Source organism: Chanodichthys erythropterus, chromosome 21 (genome assembly GCF_024489055.1).
Source record: "Chanodichthys erythropterus isolate Z2021 chromosome 21, ASM2448905v1, whole genome shotgun sequence".
NCBI classification, from domain to species: domain Eukaryota; kingdom Metazoa; phylum Chordata; class Actinopteri; order Cypriniformes; family Xenocyprididae; genus Chanodichthys; species Chanodichthys erythropterus.
In genome coordinates this window covers 1,473,328-1,491,214 of record NC_090241.1, presented here as the reverse complement: position 1 = coordinate 1,491,214, position 17,887 = coordinate 1,473,328, and the positions used below count along the sequence as shown (strand labels likewise).

General features: G+C 42.7%; 1 protein-coding gene across 13 annotated transcripts in view; it reads left to right on the top strand.

The window, feature by feature from the left end:
• spega (striated muscle enriched protein kinase a) overlaps positions 1 to 17,887 on the top strand; it is a 52,221-nt gene that overhangs the window by 32,715 nt on the left and 1,619 nt on the right. For 10 of the 13 annotated variants that reach the window (XM_067372858.1, XM_067372864.1, XM_067372863.1 and 7 more), the window contains 12 exons: positions 7,119 to 7,187; positions 7,279 to 9,574; positions 10,419 to 10,523; positions 10,624 to 10,740; positions 10,827 to 10,994; positions 12,647 to 12,769; positions 12,960 to 13,124; positions 13,624 to 14,170; positions 14,261 to 14,500; positions 14,578 to 14,801; positions 14,914 to 14,989; positions 15,118 to 15,267. In XM_067372858.1, the coding sequence (XP_067228959.1) occupies positions 7,119 to 7,187; positions 7,279 to 9,574; positions 10,419 to 10,523; positions 10,624 to 10,740; positions 10,827 to 10,994; positions 12,647 to 12,769; positions 12,960 to 13,124; positions 13,624 to 14,170; positions 14,261 to 14,500; positions 14,578 to 14,801; positions 14,914 to 14,989; positions 15,118 to 15,267 (4,280 nt within the window). Of the gene's footprint in view, positions 1 to 7,118; positions 7,188 to 7,278; positions 9,575 to 10,418; positions 10,524 to 10,623; positions 10,741 to 10,826; positions 10,995 to 12,646; positions 12,770 to 12,959; positions 13,125 to 13,604; positions 14,171 to 14,260; positions 14,501 to 14,577; positions 14,802 to 14,913; positions 14,990 to 15,117; positions 15,268 to 17,887 lie in introns of those variants that run through there. The other 3 variants (XR_010893395.1, XR_010893394.1, XM_067372869.1) reach the window with 3 other exon arrangements.

The window sequence follows — 17,887 nt, the reverse complement described above, 5'->3', positions numbered from 1 at the left end:
ATATTAACAAACATGATGCAGTACTGATTAATGCAGTGAAACAAAGAAAATATTCATACACACTTTTTGGTAACTTTGACTCCGACCTACAGAAGATGTGTACAGAATACATAGCTGCCATTCAACAGAACAAAACAGAGACACTGTGTCTTTGAAATATCTAAAACCTTAATGCAATCTGCAAGCAATCACATCATCACTAAATGGCACAAGCATCTACAGCTTAATGAAGAAGAAGTTTATTCAACTGTGCTATTAGTATACTTCTTTTAAACTTAAAAAAACTACTTTTTATGTACTTCTCAGAAATATACTAAACAATTGCACTTAAGTGCTCGACTTATACTGGCAGAAAAGTCTAAGTATACTTAGCTTGTAGTTGTGTTTACTCTTTTGTTTGAGGAGCCTATTAAATACTTTTTACATACTGTCTTATAAACTTACATTGTTTGAAAATATTGGTTTATAAAGTTTCTACTGAATTTTTTTTTTTCATTTTTTACTTCAAATCTACTTTACTCTTTTCATGTTTTAACTGTTATACGGTAGGGGGCGCTATTATGCATCTTCCAGTACAGAATCTCTGGATCAAAACACAGGTTAAGAGGAAGCAGAAACAAGTGATAGAAGATTGCTTATGCAAATGTAAAATAACACAATCATCAAACATTAAACAGCGTATAAATCAAAACGTCTCGGGTTACATCTGTAACCCTGGTTCCCTGAATAAGGGAACGAGACGCTGCGTAAGCGCTTTGGGAACGCCTCTGTGTGTTACGTCTTGAAGCACTCGTGAAATCGAACCAATAGTGTGACGGGACGTCAGAGCGGGTGACGTCACGGACCAGGAAACTATAAAGCACCCTTGAGAACAAAGAACGCCAGCTTCTGAAATAGGGATGAAGCAGACGCTCACAGGCGTGCTGGGAGTATGGCTAAGCTACGCAGCGTCTCGTTCCCTTATTCAGGGAACCAGGGTTACAGATGTAACCCGAGACGTTCCCTTTCATGGGAACATCGACGCTGCGTAAGCGCTTTGGGAACGCTATCCCAACTAGGCCATAGGACCAAATGCATGTCTGTTATCTCTTCAGGACGACAGTACTGAGGACCCTGGAGTGGAGCCCAAATCAAGGTTATAGAACCTAATAAAGGTATGCTGAGACGACCACCCAGCAGCCTCACATATGTCATTGAGGGGAACCCCTGATATCAAAGCCTTTGAGGCAGCCATACCCCTGGTGGAATGAGCCCGGACAGCCAATGGAGAAGGCTGCCCGGAAGACTCATAGGCAAGCGAGATGGCCTCGACCACCCACTTACTCATTCTCTGCTTGGACGCCGGACCTCCTTTGTTAGGAGATCCGTAACATACAAATAATTGTTCAGATTTTCGCCACAGGGCAGCTCTGTGGACGTAAGCATCTAAAGCCCTCACTGGGCAGAGCAGATTTAGTTTTTCCTGATCCGCATTTGCAAAAGGTGGAGGACAAAAGGCCTGCAGCACAATCGGCCCCGGGACACTTGTAGGGACCTTGGGAATATACCCAGGTCTCGGATGCAGAAAAGCTTTGACCATTCCAGGTGCAAAGTCTAGACATGAAGGAGCAACGGATAGTGCTTGTAAATCTCCAATTCTTTTGAGAGATGTTATGGCCAGAAGAAATATGGTTTTCAAAGTGAGAAACTTCTCAGACACTTCTTCCAAAGGTTCAAAGGGAGCCGCAGCTAACCCTTCCAACACAATGGCTAGGTCCCAGGACGGAGTTTTTGTGCGTACCACAGGCCTCAGCCTCTGAGTACCACGGAGAAAACGTATGACTAAAGGGTTTTTACCCACAGAAACGCCTTCTATTTTAGCGTGATAAGCAGAAATCGCTGCAATATATACCTTCAATGTAGAAGGGGTTAAACCGTCCGAGAATTTTTCTTGGAGAAATTGCAGTACATGACTGATGGAGGAGTGGAACGGATCCACCTGTAGTCGGCTACACCAAGTAGCAAACAGCTTCCACTTATACGCATAAAGTTTTCTCGTGGATGGAGCTCTGGAGTGGAGAATGGTCTCTACAACCTCGGTTGAGAGACCGGATTCTATGAGCTCGGCCCCCTCAGGGGCCAGGCCCACAGTTTCCATATCTCCGGGCGGGGGTGAACTATTGAGCCACCCGCTTGAGACAGAAGGTCCTGCCTGATTGGAATCTCCATGGGGGAGCCTTCTAAGAGGGATACTAGATCCGTGAACCATATCCGGGTCGGCCAGAACGGGGCTACCAATATTAGCCCCAGAGGGGCTGGATGGGTCAAAGAATACCACAACGGGCAATGAGACGTCTCTTTCGAGGCAAACAAGTCGACTTCTGCGCGACCGAAATTCTTCCATATCAGCTCCACCACCTCGGGGTGGAGCCTCCATTCCCCGGGCCTCGGCCCCTGCCTCGACAGGATGTCTGCCCCCACATTTTGATGTCCCGGGATATAAGCTGCTCTCAGAGAGAGAAATTTCCCCTGGGACCATAGGAGGATCTGATGTGATAATTTGCACAGCTGGCGAGACCTCAGACCCCCCTGATGGTTGATATAGGAGACCACCGACATGTTGTCTGTACGAACTAACACGTGATGGCCCCTTAGGTCTGGGAGGAAGTATTTGAGTGCTCGAAATACCGCCATCATCTCCAGCTGATTTATGTGCCAGGAACGATGATGGTCCCCCCAAAGACCCTGAGCTGAGCGACCACTCATGATCGCCCCCCAGCCTGTGAGAGACGCATCCGTCGTTAGCATTTTGCGACAAGGAGCCCCCAACACAGGACCTTGGGACAGAAACCAGGGTTTCTTCCACACTGCCAAGGCACGAAGGCATCGCCGCGTGACCTTGATTGTGCGAAAAGGATTTCCCCTCGGAGAAAACCCCCTGGTTCTGAGCCACCACTGTAACGGTCTCATGTGCAGCAGACCAAAAGGTATCACGTTGGAAGCGGCTGCCATCAGACCTAACAGTTTCTGAAACTGTTTTACAGTGAGTGACTGGCCTAATTTCACCCCTTTCATGGTTGAGAGAATAGAATTCACCCGGGCAGGAGACAGATGTGCCTGCATCGTCGTGGAATTCCAAACTACCCCTAGATAGCTGGTAGTTTGAGCTGGAAGAAGCACACTCTTCTTGGTATTGAGTCTCAACCCTAACCTTCTCATGTGTGACAGAACTACATCTCGATGTTGAACTGCCTGTTGCTCTGATTGAGCCAGAATCAACCAGTCGTCGATATAATTCAGCACGCGGATGCCCTGGAGTCTCAGCGGAGCCAGAGCCGCATCCACGCACTTTGTGAAGGTGCGGGGTGAAAGAGATAGGCCGAACGGAAGAACCTTGTATTGGTAAGCTTCGCCCCGAAAGCGAACCTGAGGAACTTCCAGTGTGAAGGATGGATTGGCACATGAAAGTACGCGTCTTTCAGATCTATTGTCACGAACCAGTCCTCGGACCTGATCTGTGTGGTGATCTGTCTGAGTGTAAGCATCTTGAACTTGAGCTTTTGTACTGAGCGATTTAACATGCGTAAATCTAGAATAGGACGCAACCCTCCATCCTTCTTCGGAACTATGAAGTAGCGGCTGTAAAACCCTGACTGTTTGCCGGGAGGAGGAACCCTCTCGATAGCTCCTTTGCAAAAGTGTCATAACTTCTTGTTCCATGACCAGAGACTGCTGGGGGCCCACCACTGTAGGGAGGACCCCGTTGAACTGGGGCGTGGCGAGACCCGAATTGTATTTTGTAACCCTTTTCTATCATCTGCAGTACCCACTGAGAAATATTGGGAAGACGTTTCCATTCTTCCAAAAATTTACTAAGGGAACCAACCTCTCGAGGCTGGTCTCTGGTGTTTTTTGAGCACTTGGCTCGACGCCCTGGAGCGGCGCACCGGCAGGAAGAAGTCGAATCAAGCGCTGACCGGCCCTCCTCAGAGGGTCGGTGGGGGCCGCTACGCCCCCGTAACGCACGAGACGGCGGGGTTGGCAGAACGGCCCCCTGAGGGCGCCGAAGAGGGGTTAGTATTATAGATTTTAATTTTACAAGACCCTCTTCGGAGGGGGGCTGCCCTCAGAAGTCCTGAACCCCTGACGTCAGGATTTCTTCGAAGCCTTCCTCGCGATAATGACAGTCCGCAGATCTGTCTTACCCTTGGAAGGCTTTCGCTTGCGTTGCCCTCCCGGTCCCCAAGATCTTTGCGGGGGAGCACGGGTGGCAACACTTTGTTTCTGTTGCGCTCTATGCGCAGCCGAGGAGCTTGTAGACGGCCGAGGCTGCTCCCGCTCAGCAACCTCGGCAGAGCGGCGAGGGAGGAACTTTTGGAAGGCCGCCGACTGTCTTTTTGCCTCCTGGAACCTCTCAACGACAGATGTAACCGAGTCGCCGAAGAGGCCCAGGGGAGACACAGGTGCATCTAGAAGCACAGACTTATCTCGCTCTTTTATATCTGATAAGTTGAGCCATAAATGTCTCTCCGTGGCCACCAGGGCTGCCATAGAGCGGCCTCATTGATTTTGCCGTCTCCTTGGTGGCCCGGAGAGATAAGTCGGTAGCCTTCCTAAGCTCTTGGATAGCGTCAAAAGTCGCCTCGCCACTCTCGTCTATCTCCCCCAGCAGGTCGGCTTGATATGCCTGGAGGATGGCCATAGTGTGGAGACCATGCGGCCGCCTGACCTGCTGAGGCATAAGCCCTGCCCACCAGCGCTGATGTTGTACGCAGGGGTCTGGTGGGCAAAGTCGGGGATTTTAGGGACGATGCTGTCTCAGGCGAGAGATAGCTCGCGAGCGTCTCCTCAACCTGAGGCATCGCCCCATAACCGTGCTGTTTACCTCCTACTATATTCCTATCTAGAGGGGGTTGTGGGGTGTAAACACGAAATTGTGTTGAAGTTTTGTGCCACGATCTCGACACCTCGGTGTGGAGATCGTGGAAAACGGCAATCCCCGGGGCTGAGGCTGTGATCGGGCGGGGAGAAAGCGCTCATCCAATTTGCTTTTTGTTCGCGCTTCTGATCTTTCTTCTGGCCATTCTATTTTTAACTTTGCCACCGCCCGAGTCACAACATCTAAAAGCTCCTCATGAGCTGGAGATGAGGATGGCGGGTCCTCCTTCTCCAGCCCCGACGCTCGCTACATCCATCTCCTCGGAGCTGGATAAGTGAAGCGTCGGTGCAGGTGCCTCTACCCTGGGGGAAGAAACCGCAGCGCGTGCTTCCGCAGCCAGGGGAGAGACACTGGGTCTGGCGGGTGAAGGCTGAGATAGGGCAGGACCCGTCTCTAGCCCCTCCGCCAGATCCATCTGTGAACCCCAGGACTGAAGCCGCCGCTGTGCCTCGGCAGCAGCGGGACCCGAACCCTGGGGAACACCGCCGCGGCGCCCTCTTTATTCTTGTCAAAGAACGCGCGGCGTGAGCGGAGTGTACGGAGCGTCAGTTTTTCACAATGTACACAGACAGCTCCCTCGAGAGCTGCCTGTGCATGCTCCACTCCCAAACAAGCAACGCACATCTCGTGTGTATCCCCGCCCGTGATGAAGCGAGGGCAGGGATGAACGCACTTAACAAACTGTTGCTTGCTTGAACTCGCCATTTGTGTCTCACAATATATATATGTATATATTATATGTGCTTGGTGAACTAAAATACTCTTGTCCTCGGACGAAGAGATATTTTGTTTGCTGTGTAGATATAAAGGGACAGACAACACCAAATAAGACACACGATAACACAGAGCGCTGCTGAAGACTTCAGAAGCTGGCGTTCTTTGTTCTCAAGGGTGCTTTATAGTTTCCTGGTCCGTGACGTCACCCGCTCTGACGTCCCGTCACACTATTGGTTCGATTTCACGAGTGCTTCAAGACGTAACACACAGAGGCGTTCCCAAAGCGCTTACGCAGCGTCGATGTTCCCATGAAAGGGAACTGTGACGCTTTGGGGTTGATGATGGACTCGATCTACTCCATCTGTGTTTTGATCATCGTTCTGAATCCCATCTTAATGAAGTCTTTGATAAAAACAAGATTTTCTCAGCTTTTTGTTTAAAATGTTGCTTTTTTTATGAAACTTACCTACATTCATGTGTTGATAAAAAGGATACATGAAGAATAAAATGTTTTTAAAATGGAAAGAGTTAAAGTGCAGTTGAAGGTATATTTAAAGTATAAAAATTTAATACCTAAATAGGAACATAGTAGTATATTTAAAGTGCAAAAATAATATATAAATTGTAAACAATAAGTATGATGTTATGGTTACTTAAAACTTAAATGTATACTTGCAGTATAAAATTACTAGTTTACTGAGAGATACTTAAGAGTGTACTTTCATAAACTAAAAAATGTGCTACAAATATTAATATAGTAAACTAATAGTATACTTATAAATTCACTTGTAGTACAGATGCAGTGCAAATAAAAAACGTAGTTGTGAATTAGTTGTGCACTTAAAGTTTACTACTGTTACATTTCTAGTACACTTAAATGTATACTTTCATATACTAAAAGTGGGCCAATTTAGTCCCAAGCAGTATTGAAATAGTACACCCTTACAGAAAAAACACATGAACTTCACATGTGCAAAAACACGTGGTCACATGTGATCACATATACATGTGATTTTTCCATGTGAAAAATGTGTGAAACCCCTATGTGATTTTGCACATGTGAAATTTAACATGTGAAAACATGTTAGAAGCACATGTGAAAATATGTGGATTGCATGTGAAACGTGTTTTGCAAAAATGTGTGAAACCAAATGTGATCACATGTGAAATTTTTGGGGGTTTTTTTCTGTAAGGGACTTACATGTTTAATAATGGTACAGTGATATTAGTATAATTACTACATAAAGTATACTTAAAAATATACTTGAACATTACTTAAGTATGCATTTACTTAAAATTAACTTGAAGTCTTTTTCGTAAGGGTGTGGATGTATTGGCAGTAGCAAGTCTCTGTACATAGCTGATTGATTCCGCAAAACCAAATATATTAACACTGTCATATCCATTATTTTTTTTATATTATTTTTTTTGATTATTATTTATTTTTTTAGAGAACATTAATCTAATTGTCATTTTTCCTTAGTCACTGACAAAGGGAAAAAGCATCACCACAACATTACATAAGCAAGTGCTAGCCCGACGTAAATGGCAGGTAGGCAATAAAAAATAAAAACTTAAAGAAAAAAAGATAAGAAATTAACAAGGTTACTCATGACCTAACTCTGTTCATTTTGCCATTCCAGTGTTCGCTCATTAGATACAAGTCTAAAATGGTGATGAGATCCATATCAGAATTGCTGGATGACTCTTCCAGCCATGTGTCCCTTGCGGTGCCTAGAAACCTTAAAGACTGCTCACCACCTCCATCGTCATCCTCCGACTCAGATGAGGACACCGATGAACTTCCTTTCATCCCTATGCCCCACATAATGATGTTCTCAGGTTCCCGGATGTCTTTGACTGAGATCCATGAGGATGATGATGATGATGTCATTAGAGGATCCAATGATTCCTACCAAAAAAACATTAATCGGCTCAAGGACATCACAGAATGCCAGCCAACTGATCGACAGCAGAATGCAGATCACCTGGAGATTGCAGAAAGGACTGAACACTTGAAAGAATCCTTGCAAAAGGATGCCGGTGTACAAGCTGAACAGGCAGAAGGCAAGTCCAGAAGAGCGCTAATGCGAAGAGGGAGTTCTGCTGATAGTGCGCTGCTTCTGCAGATCACACCTGAAGATGAAAATGTGAATGATAATAAAAAGGAAAGCCAAAAGCACATGAAAAAGGCAGTTTCCATGGAGCTTCCACACCGGAGCAGTAGTCCAAAGACAGGCAAGCTAAGCAAGGAGGATTATGCTCTAAAACTTGATCTTCTGAGGCAGAGGTTGCTGAGAGGAGGCACTGTTGACAAGAATATGAGTGGTCTTCGTGGACCCCTGCTTGAGACACTGGGAGTTGATGATGCGCGACGAACTGCCTCTTTGGAACGTAACTTCAGACGAGCCAGGATGAGTGCTTCAGGAGTTTCTCAGGCATCCTCCACTGAAAGTCCTGAGGAAACAAAAACTGTATCCAGGAAGAGGTCTTCTTTAAGGGAGGGAAACTCAGAGACGATTTCACTACATAGGAGATCTGGAGCCCCACTAGAGATTCCCTCCTTAGCCACGTCTAATATCACAGATCAAACCAAGGCTGGTCCTCTACCTGTGTTTCCTAGAGAAATTTCTTCCAAGCCACCAACTCCAGACTTGGAAATTAAACAGGTGTCTAAGGAAGAGTCTATTGGTAATGTCCATATTATACATACCCCTCAGCCTGCATCTTTATTAGATGACACTGATAAGAAGTTAGAGAAGATGGAAGAACACTCATTCCCTCAAGACAGCATGCAAGGAAAGAGTAATAAAAGTACTGAATCTTCTCTTGATATACTTCCACATGACATATCCTCAAATTATTCCAGTAAAGTGCAGGTAAATGGCAAACAGGCATCATCTGCCACAGTGTTACCCACCCCTATCTTGAAAATCCCACAACCGGATACTCAACCTACCACTGGACATCCAGCTGTTTTTGCTGCTGCTTCCTCAGCACACCAGCCAACACTTAGAAAGGATATCAAAGATATTGATTCAGAAGAACTTTTTGAGGCAAGGTTTAAGAAGAGGGAATCATCTTTGACACATGGCCTGAAACGATTGGGAAGGGCAAAGTCTGTAGAAAACTCACCAGTTCTCCCACGGAAATCAGATGAAGTGGTTTATCGACCTGGTCCTGTAGGCGCCCCATTGGAGTTTGGACCTAGAAGATTACAGGAAAAATCCAAGTCTGTCCAAGACCTCAGGGAGGTGGAGAAGGAATCTGGGCTTGGACTTGTTGGAAGATTCTCTATGCGTGCAAGGAGATGCGTGCAACCCATTCAAAAAAAAGGCAAAGAGGAGACCTCAGATTCTGTAGCTAACAGACGACGAGTTACCTGGGCTATGGGACGTAGCAAGTCCTTAGACAAAAAAGAAGTTGGGACAGGAACCTCTGATAACACTATAGATACAAACAAAGAAAATCTTGGGAAAGATAGTAAGAAGGTTGCTGAATCGCCTGTCCTTGCTGTGCGACGTAAATTCGAATCTGTTTCAGGAATATTTGATAGAGTGCATAGTAAGTCAAAAGACAGAGATGATAAGGAAACTAAACCCCACGTTGATGCAGAAACTCTAAAAGAAGAGAAGCAAGACATCAAGAAAATAAACGATTCACCAGTTCTTGCACTGCGAAATAAGTTTGAGTCGAAGGTGTCTGGATTTTCATTAAGAAAACAAAGTCAGCCTGAAAAGAGGGAGGGAGATAAGGAAACTAGAGATGAAGGACAGAAAACACCTTTGCTCTCCTGTCATCGCCGCTCTCAGTCTGATGGGCTCATTCACAAGAAGGTGGACATTCCAGAAAACCAGCTTTCTTCACAAACTGCTTCTACATCATCCAAAGAGACACTGAACGACTCTTCTAGTGCACAGTCTGTAGAGTCCTTTCAGAGTATGTATGATTCAGTTTATGGAATATGTGTTATTTTTTTGTAAGTTATCCAAAACTATTCCAACACTTGTTACTAAGTATGTAAGCTGTTGTTAATTACTGTAAATTTACAAGTTAAGTTTTGGAAACTAATTTATGCAAATGATGAAGACACATTAAAGCTATTAGTTCACTTCAGAATTAAAATCTTGTGATCATTTACTCACCTCCATGTCATCCAAGATGTTTATGTCTTAAGGTTTTTTAATGAAAACATTCCATGATTTTCTCCATATAGTGGACTTCACAGGGGTTCAACGGGTTGAAGGTCCAAATTGCAGTTCCAGTGCAGCTTCAAAGAGCTCTACACGATCCCAGACGTGGTTTTACCTTTTTTTTACTAAAGCCGTTTGACTTAGTCTTTGAATGTTCGCTTTGTAAACACTGGATCGGTACTTCTGCCTACGTCACGCGTGACCTTTCCAACATGATTACGTAATGTGTAACGCATCACAGAGCAGTCCAAGACGAGCATTTGTGGTTAAAAAGTATATATTTTTAAAAAATGGGCAATAGTTTCTCTAGATAAGACCCTTATTCCTCGTCTGGGATCATGTAGAGCTCTTTGAAGCTGCACTGAAACTGACATTTGGACCTTCAACCCGTTGAACCCCAGTGAAGTCCACTATATGGAGAAAAATCCTGGAATGCTTTCCTCAAAAAACGTAATTTCTTTTCGACTGAAGAAAAAAAGACAAACATCTTGGATGACATGGGGGTGAGTAAATTACCAGGAAAGTTTAATTCTAAAGTGAACTAATCCTTTAATTGCAAAATTGCATTAAAATCATTTCTTTGTTGACAGCTCCTGAAACTGACATGAGGTCTAGGTGGGACAGATGGGGTTTGTCCAGAAGTAAGAGAGACAGGACACCATCTAAATCAAGGGCACCTGCAACTTCAAAGGAAGGTGAAACAATAATTTAATTCCATTCTTTCTACTTCTGGCCATAGTTTTGATCAGCAATTCTAATTAACAGCTCATCTATTTTTTTATTTTTTTATTTCAGATTTTCCTCCAGTTTTCCACATTACACTAAAGGACCATGTTCTTCTTGAAGGAAATCCAGTCACCCTTAGTTGTCTTCCAGCTGGTAGCCCTGAGCCTAAAATATTATGGATGAAAGGTATTTTTTATTAAATGTTTCCCTTTTAATTATGAAAGCGGTAGTTCACCAACAATTTTTTAACTTTTCTCCATTTATGTTCGTAGATAAGAAACCGTTGGAGATTGACAACAGAATGAGCTTAGTGGGCTGCCCAGATGGAAGGCAACTTTTGATGATCATGAAGACATCTAAGAAAGATGCTGGAATCTATGAATGTGTAGCCACTAATAACCTGGCCTCTGCAACTACTTCCTGTATACTGTCCTTAGCCTGTAAGCTCTGGAAGATTGCCTACTATTTAGTATCCACCATTTTTCTATGCCCCATGACACACTGCATGAATTATGGGAGTAACGTATAAAAGATAAATTATCTCACATTTCTGACAATTTTTCTGAGAATTGCGAGATATAAAGTCGCAATTCAGAGAAAAAATGTCAGAATTGTATCTTACAAATCTGACTTTATAACTCGCAATTCTGACTTTATAACTCATAATTCTGACTTTATATCTCGCAATTCTGACTTTATAACTCACAATTGCGAGACAAAAAGTCAGAATTGTGAGATAAAAAGTCGCAGTTACCTTTTTTATCTTATTCAGTGGTGGAAACAAGCTTCCAAAGGAAACAGATATTCTATTTCCACAGATAATCTTGTGACCAGAGCATGTGAGCGGAGCGGAGTGGGAGCGGAGCGGGGAGCGGAGTGGTAATATTTCCTTAAGAGCTCAGAGCGCCTTTCTGAAGATTCCGCTCCGCTCGCTCAATACGCTCAGCGCCGCTCGCTCAACCCAGAATGCCCGCAAAATCTTCAGCATCCCCAGTGGTTCTTCCAGCGCTGAGCGAGTGTTTTCTGCCGCTGGATTGCTTTCCCGGGCACACCGAATGAGCCTGAAGCCTGACGCTTTGTCCAAGCTAATGTTTTTTAAAGTGAATTCTAAAATCCAGTAAACATCAAGAGACGTTTTAATAGACCACAGTTCCCCGCAGTTATGGTCTATTTTAACTTGACACTAGAAAGTGTTTCTTTCATCGACGTCAGTTCATAATCTAAGCATTATTTAAGTGCATTTTATCTTGTTTATGCTTCTCACAGGCTTTATAATCAAAATGTGTTTTGTAAAGATCTACGCATATTTCATCTTGTGTGTGTGCGTTTGTTTTAATGAACCTGTTTTGAATGTTCTATTGCACAACAACGGCAGCTAGCCTATTTTCACGGAAATAAAAGTTAACGAAAATCAGATACACTTATTCAGTTTTTGCTAAGGTTAAATTAATATATTTATTTTTTATATATTTCGTTTTGAAACATGATAGGCTAATTGCTATTTATCAGCAACTCAGCATGAATAATTTTATACAATTATCCAAGAATTTCGGTACAAACAGTAAACAATTAGGCCTACTAGAGCAATTTTATGTCGGAGCGGGATCTGAGCGAGAATTGGTTTACGGCGACTCGGCGAGCGTGAGCGGAATATTAACGGAGCGCTTGCTTGGGCGGTTGAGCGACTGAGTGGAGCGCACGTCCATAGAGCGGAAAACTTAGCGGAGCGTCACACCGCTCCGCTTCGCTCACATGCTCTGCTTGTGACATCATGTCACATTAAAATACCAAGTGTAATGTTATTCTTCTGATGTCTAAAAATCAAAACATGAAGGAAAATTGACAGCTTATTCAGTCAAACTGACGGATAAGGATTATTTGTAGCACAACCTTATAATTTGAAATTATTCGTCTCAGTCTTTGAGTGGAAGTTCCCCAAACCTCCCTTAATTCAAATGCAGTAAGCTCATCAGGAAAAAGGTGGATAGTATTAATGCCAAATAGATGTTTTGGGTGTTCTCACATTTTGTTCATTATATACTTGCACAAGTTATTTTCTGATGCTCACATATTGTTTATATCACATTTTAAGGTGTTCCAAAACCTCCGGGAACCCCAGAGATTCCACAGATATACAATGACACTGCTCTGGTGCAATGGAAACCTTCAGACACCAAAGTTCCTTGCACATACATACTTGAGAGAAAATCTGATGGTAGGGAATGTCTAATGCATCTTGCATTTATTATGTTTTATCATGGTATGGATTTTCCAACAAACTTCAAACAAACCAACAAGATTAAAATATTACTACTGTGTGTTAAATATTATTATTATAATTACTAGTACTATCACTTTGTCATTCATAGTGTGCAGTGATTTAAATGTTTACGTTTTATCTGTAGGTGATGATAAGTGGTTGACTGAAGCTACAGGAGTGACTGACTGTTTCTACAATTCCTCTAAACTTCCATCTGGTTCTACCATCCGATTCCGTGTGGCATGTGTAAATAAAGCTGGCCGAAGTACATACAGTAATGTATCAGAGGGAATACGCATTAACGTTGAAGGTACTGAGCATGTACACAGCAAAATCCCCAGAGTTAAATCATCTCTGCTCAGAGAACATAAGGACCCCCTCTACATTAAAATAACACTGAAGCAGAGTAAAAGTTAATGAGTTAATATGCTGTTTGTGGAGTTGTTTAATCAGATCCTGAGAGATTTAATGTCTTTTATCTTCAGTTGAGTCATCTAAGACTGTGGCTGGAAGTCATTTGTAGTTATTGTGTTTCTCTTCAGCGATTCTGCTTGTTAACAGCAGGTGTTCATCACTACTGCTCAATTCATAACTTAATCACTTAATTATCTCATTAACTTTAACTCTGCTTCAGTGTTACTTTAATACTATATAGAGAGGGACCATATGTACTCTGAGCAGAGTTGATTTAACTCTGGGGATTTTGTTGTGTAGTTCAGTTGTACTTATTTTTATATTTTAGTAAACTGGTTATTGTCATTCCATTTTTATTTTTTGGATTGTACATCAGTCCGACATCTGTTTTGCAGTGGCACCATTCCATAACCCTGCTGAAATGAAGACAAACCCCTCCGCCTCTTTCCCTGTTGTGACCACCGCTGTGACGGCATCTGCTTTTGCGTTAACACAGCCAAGTGTGTTTAGTCAGTCTATTAGTCCTATTACTGCACAGTCTGGTGAAGTCAGAAAGACTTCCTCAGAAGTCCCTGTTTCTCACTCTTTCCCAAAGACGTCCATGCATCCTCTTGTTCTTCCCAAGCCAACAAGTGCTATCAACATGATTCCCCCTATTACCCAAGCCCAAACTGTATTTCCAAGGTCAAGCACAGCTCCACCCTCAATAGGCAGATCAATTTCCCCTGTCCCTACGTATGTTCCAGCCACTTGCTCAGATGCTCCCACCCCTGTCTCTCCCCCTGTGATTCTGGTCAGCAGTATCAGTCCAATAGGAGAAGGAGCAAGTTCACCCACACCAGAGACACCTACAGGACGAGTGGTGTCCTACACCAAAACTGAGACCACTTTGAGGCAAGGAGTTCCCCAGAAGCCGTACAGCTTTTTGGATGAGAAAGCCAGGTGAGAAAATAAAATTACTTGTCTCTTTATTTATACAAATCATTTATTTAAACAGTTTACAAATCTGCAAGCACTTTCGATTTTTGATAGGGGTCGTTTCGGAGTGATAAGAGATTGCAGAGAAAACGCAACAGGGAAGATGTTCATAGCAAAGATAATTCCCTATGATCAGCAGACAAAGCAAACTGTCATAAAGGAGTATGAGATCTTGAAGTCCCTCCGTTGTGAACGAATCACGGCCCTGCATGAAGCCTATATCACACCTCGCTACCTTGTGCTCATAACAGAGAACTGCACAGGCAAGGAGATCCTGTATAGTCTCATAGACAGGTGTGTAGTCAATTTATTATATTTTAAACAGGATTTTGAAAATGAAGTCTTCAGACGAGTCTTGTTTTCTCTTTCAGATTCTGTTACTCTGAAGATGATGTGGTGGGTTTCATTGTCCAGATCCTTCAGGGTTTAGAATATCTCCACAACTGCCGGATTCTTCATCTGGACATCAAGCCAGACAATATCATGGTCACCAACCTCAATGTGATTAAAATCATAGACTTTGGCAGTGCTCAAAGGTTTAACCCTCTCTCACTCCAACAATACAGCAGAGATCTTGGGACTCTGGAGTATATGGGTATGCATATCGTGCAATTCTTATCCTTTAATGTTTCTCTACAAACAAACTGAAAATACCTCTCCATGTCTTATTATTGACAATAATGACCTTGTGTCCTGCCTTCTTCAAGCTCCAGAAATGCTGAAAGGGGATCTAGTAGGACCCCCGGCAGACATTTGGAGCTTGGGAGTTCTTTCCTACATTATGTAAGTCATCTATGAAGGAATTAGGGTCGGCATGAAACAGAAGTTGCAACTATTGTATTATGGTGTATATCTGAGAGAAACAGCTTATCGAACAAGCTTCATTTTAAGTCACTTTGTTTATACTGTAGGCTCAGTGGCAGACATCCTTTCCAAGAAAAAGACCCAAAACTGACAGAGACAAAAATCCATGCAGCAAAGTTTGACTCATCTAAGCTCTACCCAAAGGTGTCCCAAAGTGCCTCCACATTTTTAAAGAAGATGTTAAATGGCTACCAATGGTGAGTATCAATTACATATCTGAGAGCCAGTTGCAGCTTAAGTAAAAACAGCCCTTGAAGGGTTAGTTCACCCAAAAATGGAAATTCTTGTCATTAAATGCTTACTCAATTACTATGTCGTTCCACACCCATGGGACCTTTGTTCATCTTCAGAACACAAATTAAGCTATTTTTGATTAAATCTGAGAGGTTTATGACTCTTCCGTAGACAACAATATAATAAACACAAGGTCCAGAAAGGTACAAACGACATCATTAAAACAGTCATGTGACTGCAGTGGTTCAACCTTAATGTTATGAAGAGACGAGAATACTTTTTGTGCGCAAAAACAAAACAACAACTTTATTCAACAATCTGTGTTCCGAATTTGTGTTCCGAAGATGAACAAAGGTCTTACCAGAGCCGGCCCGTTATATAGGCAGTATAGGCAAATGCTAAGGGCGCAATCTCGCTAGGGGCGCCAAAGAGGCCGGATGCGTGGACAGGGGCGGATCTACCGGGGTGGCACGGGGTGGCAGCCAAAAAGCTTTGCCACCCCAAAATTTTCACAGAATAAATAAGCAGTGTTTCAAGTACTGCTTTTCAGGAGCGGCGCTTCAATATGATGAGATGACTAAAAAAATTGCGTAACGCAAAGTAATGGCAAGAAAACACGTCTTTCAATAAACTGTGCATGATGGTTGCACGCAGCGCGCCCAGTGTGCTTCATTAACAAATGACTCTTATGAACCGGTTCTTTGAGAGTCAAAAACACAGCGCAGCCAAGTTCACTTACGATTTTTCCCATATTTGTACGTGAATCGGAAAATTACTGCTTCCCGGCTAACTCAGAAGTCCTGTGAGAAATGTAGTCCCATCCGAATATGTCTGAGATTTTTGTAATTTTTTTGCGAGCTGATTCAGCGACCGCCCGCTCCACTTTCATCATGGATAAAGGTATGTTTGCCATCCGACGAACCAATAACATGAAATCAATACGGAGATACCGATCACAGAAACTAATAGCAGAGTTGGGGTAAGAATCTAAACGTATTTTATCTTTTCTCGATTGCTAACACATAAGTGATTCAGTTGGCCCAGTTTCTCAAACCATTCCTTCAGTTATCAAAACAAAGACACATTTCTCAAAACGTTTAAAATGACAACATTAGGTAGCAAAACTGATGACACACACCAGTCAAAATCTGAGAGAGCTGAATGAATAATTTAGGTACAGGGGTTTTAAACTTACACAGTACCAGTAGGCTACTTTAGATGAGGGAAATTTCACGTTGTACACCCTCAATGTTGTGATTGTCAACTTTCTTTGTAGCCATTTATTATATGTGTATTGTATTTGTTGCAGCGTTGAGAAATGATTGCCTAGGGATATAGTCTTGTGTCAGAAGACCAAAACGCTGCTATAGTACTGTACTGTAATGAAATTTAGCCAAATGTGCATAGGATGCTGAATTTACTTTTACTGCAATTGACAGTATACTGCATTGTGGTGCATACCAAGTTCATACTTATTTATCTCATGCTTTTCATCTACTGCAAGATCAATTTATAATAGTACAATGAAAGAGGTATTTTTGTTACTGTGTTACATGAATTGATCTCACTAGTGTTCACTGGGCAGTGCAGTAGTCTGTGTATTTGTTATGTTTTGTGTGTCATCTGATGCCAAAGTTTGATTTTGTCAGACAAGAATAAGTTTTTGACTAGAACATTTTATTTTGACCTGGACGTTTGAGGTTTGTGCAAGTTGGTGTATAGTTTTGATATTGTGTTTAGTTGTGAGAAAATGTTGAATTGTTTCATGAATTGTGCATTAGCAATCAAGAAAAACAATAGAGACTGAAAAGTTTGAAGGACAAATTTATGTTGGCTTGTCATAAACCCAACTTCAAGTCTTGTTTAAATGATAAACTTTGGTCAGTTAGTCCAGAATATAGATGTACTGGGTGATTGCTAAAGTGTTGCTAGGTGGTTGCTAGGAGATTCTGGGTGGTTGCTAGGCTCTTGCTATGCAGTTGCTGATGTGTTGCTAGAGTATGTGGTTGATAGGGTGTTCTGGGTGAACACACACATTCCCACCTCTGTTAATAACAGAAACTCAAAAATTGTTTTGTTGCTCTTTTACTTGCACTAAAATGTAATTTATACCATTGAAGTAGCCTGTGTAATATTGATAAAACTGCTCATCTCCTTTAGTGATACGAGCTCAGACTCATTTAGAAGTTTTTCATATAGTGTATTTACTTGGTGCCATGATGGATATTGAAATTTTTTTATTTATTAATTTTAAACCGTATATAGATAATTTCTGGTAATGCAATGTTTGTGAACACAATTGTGTATGTCAGGCTATAAATCTCCAAAAACTATACATGAGCGCTTGCTTTGGTGTTGCCACCCCTTTGCCACCCTAGAAATAATTTTCTAGATTCGCCCCTTTAGATAAATCGCAATATAAGGGGGCGCCAAAAAAAAATCTTGCCTAGGGCGCCAAAGAGGCTAGGGCCGGCACTGGGTCTTACGGGTGTGGAATGACATGAGGGAGAGTAATAAATGACAGAAATTGGTAACGCTTTAGATTACAACCCGGAAAGTACTGCGTGATTACAAAGAATTTAC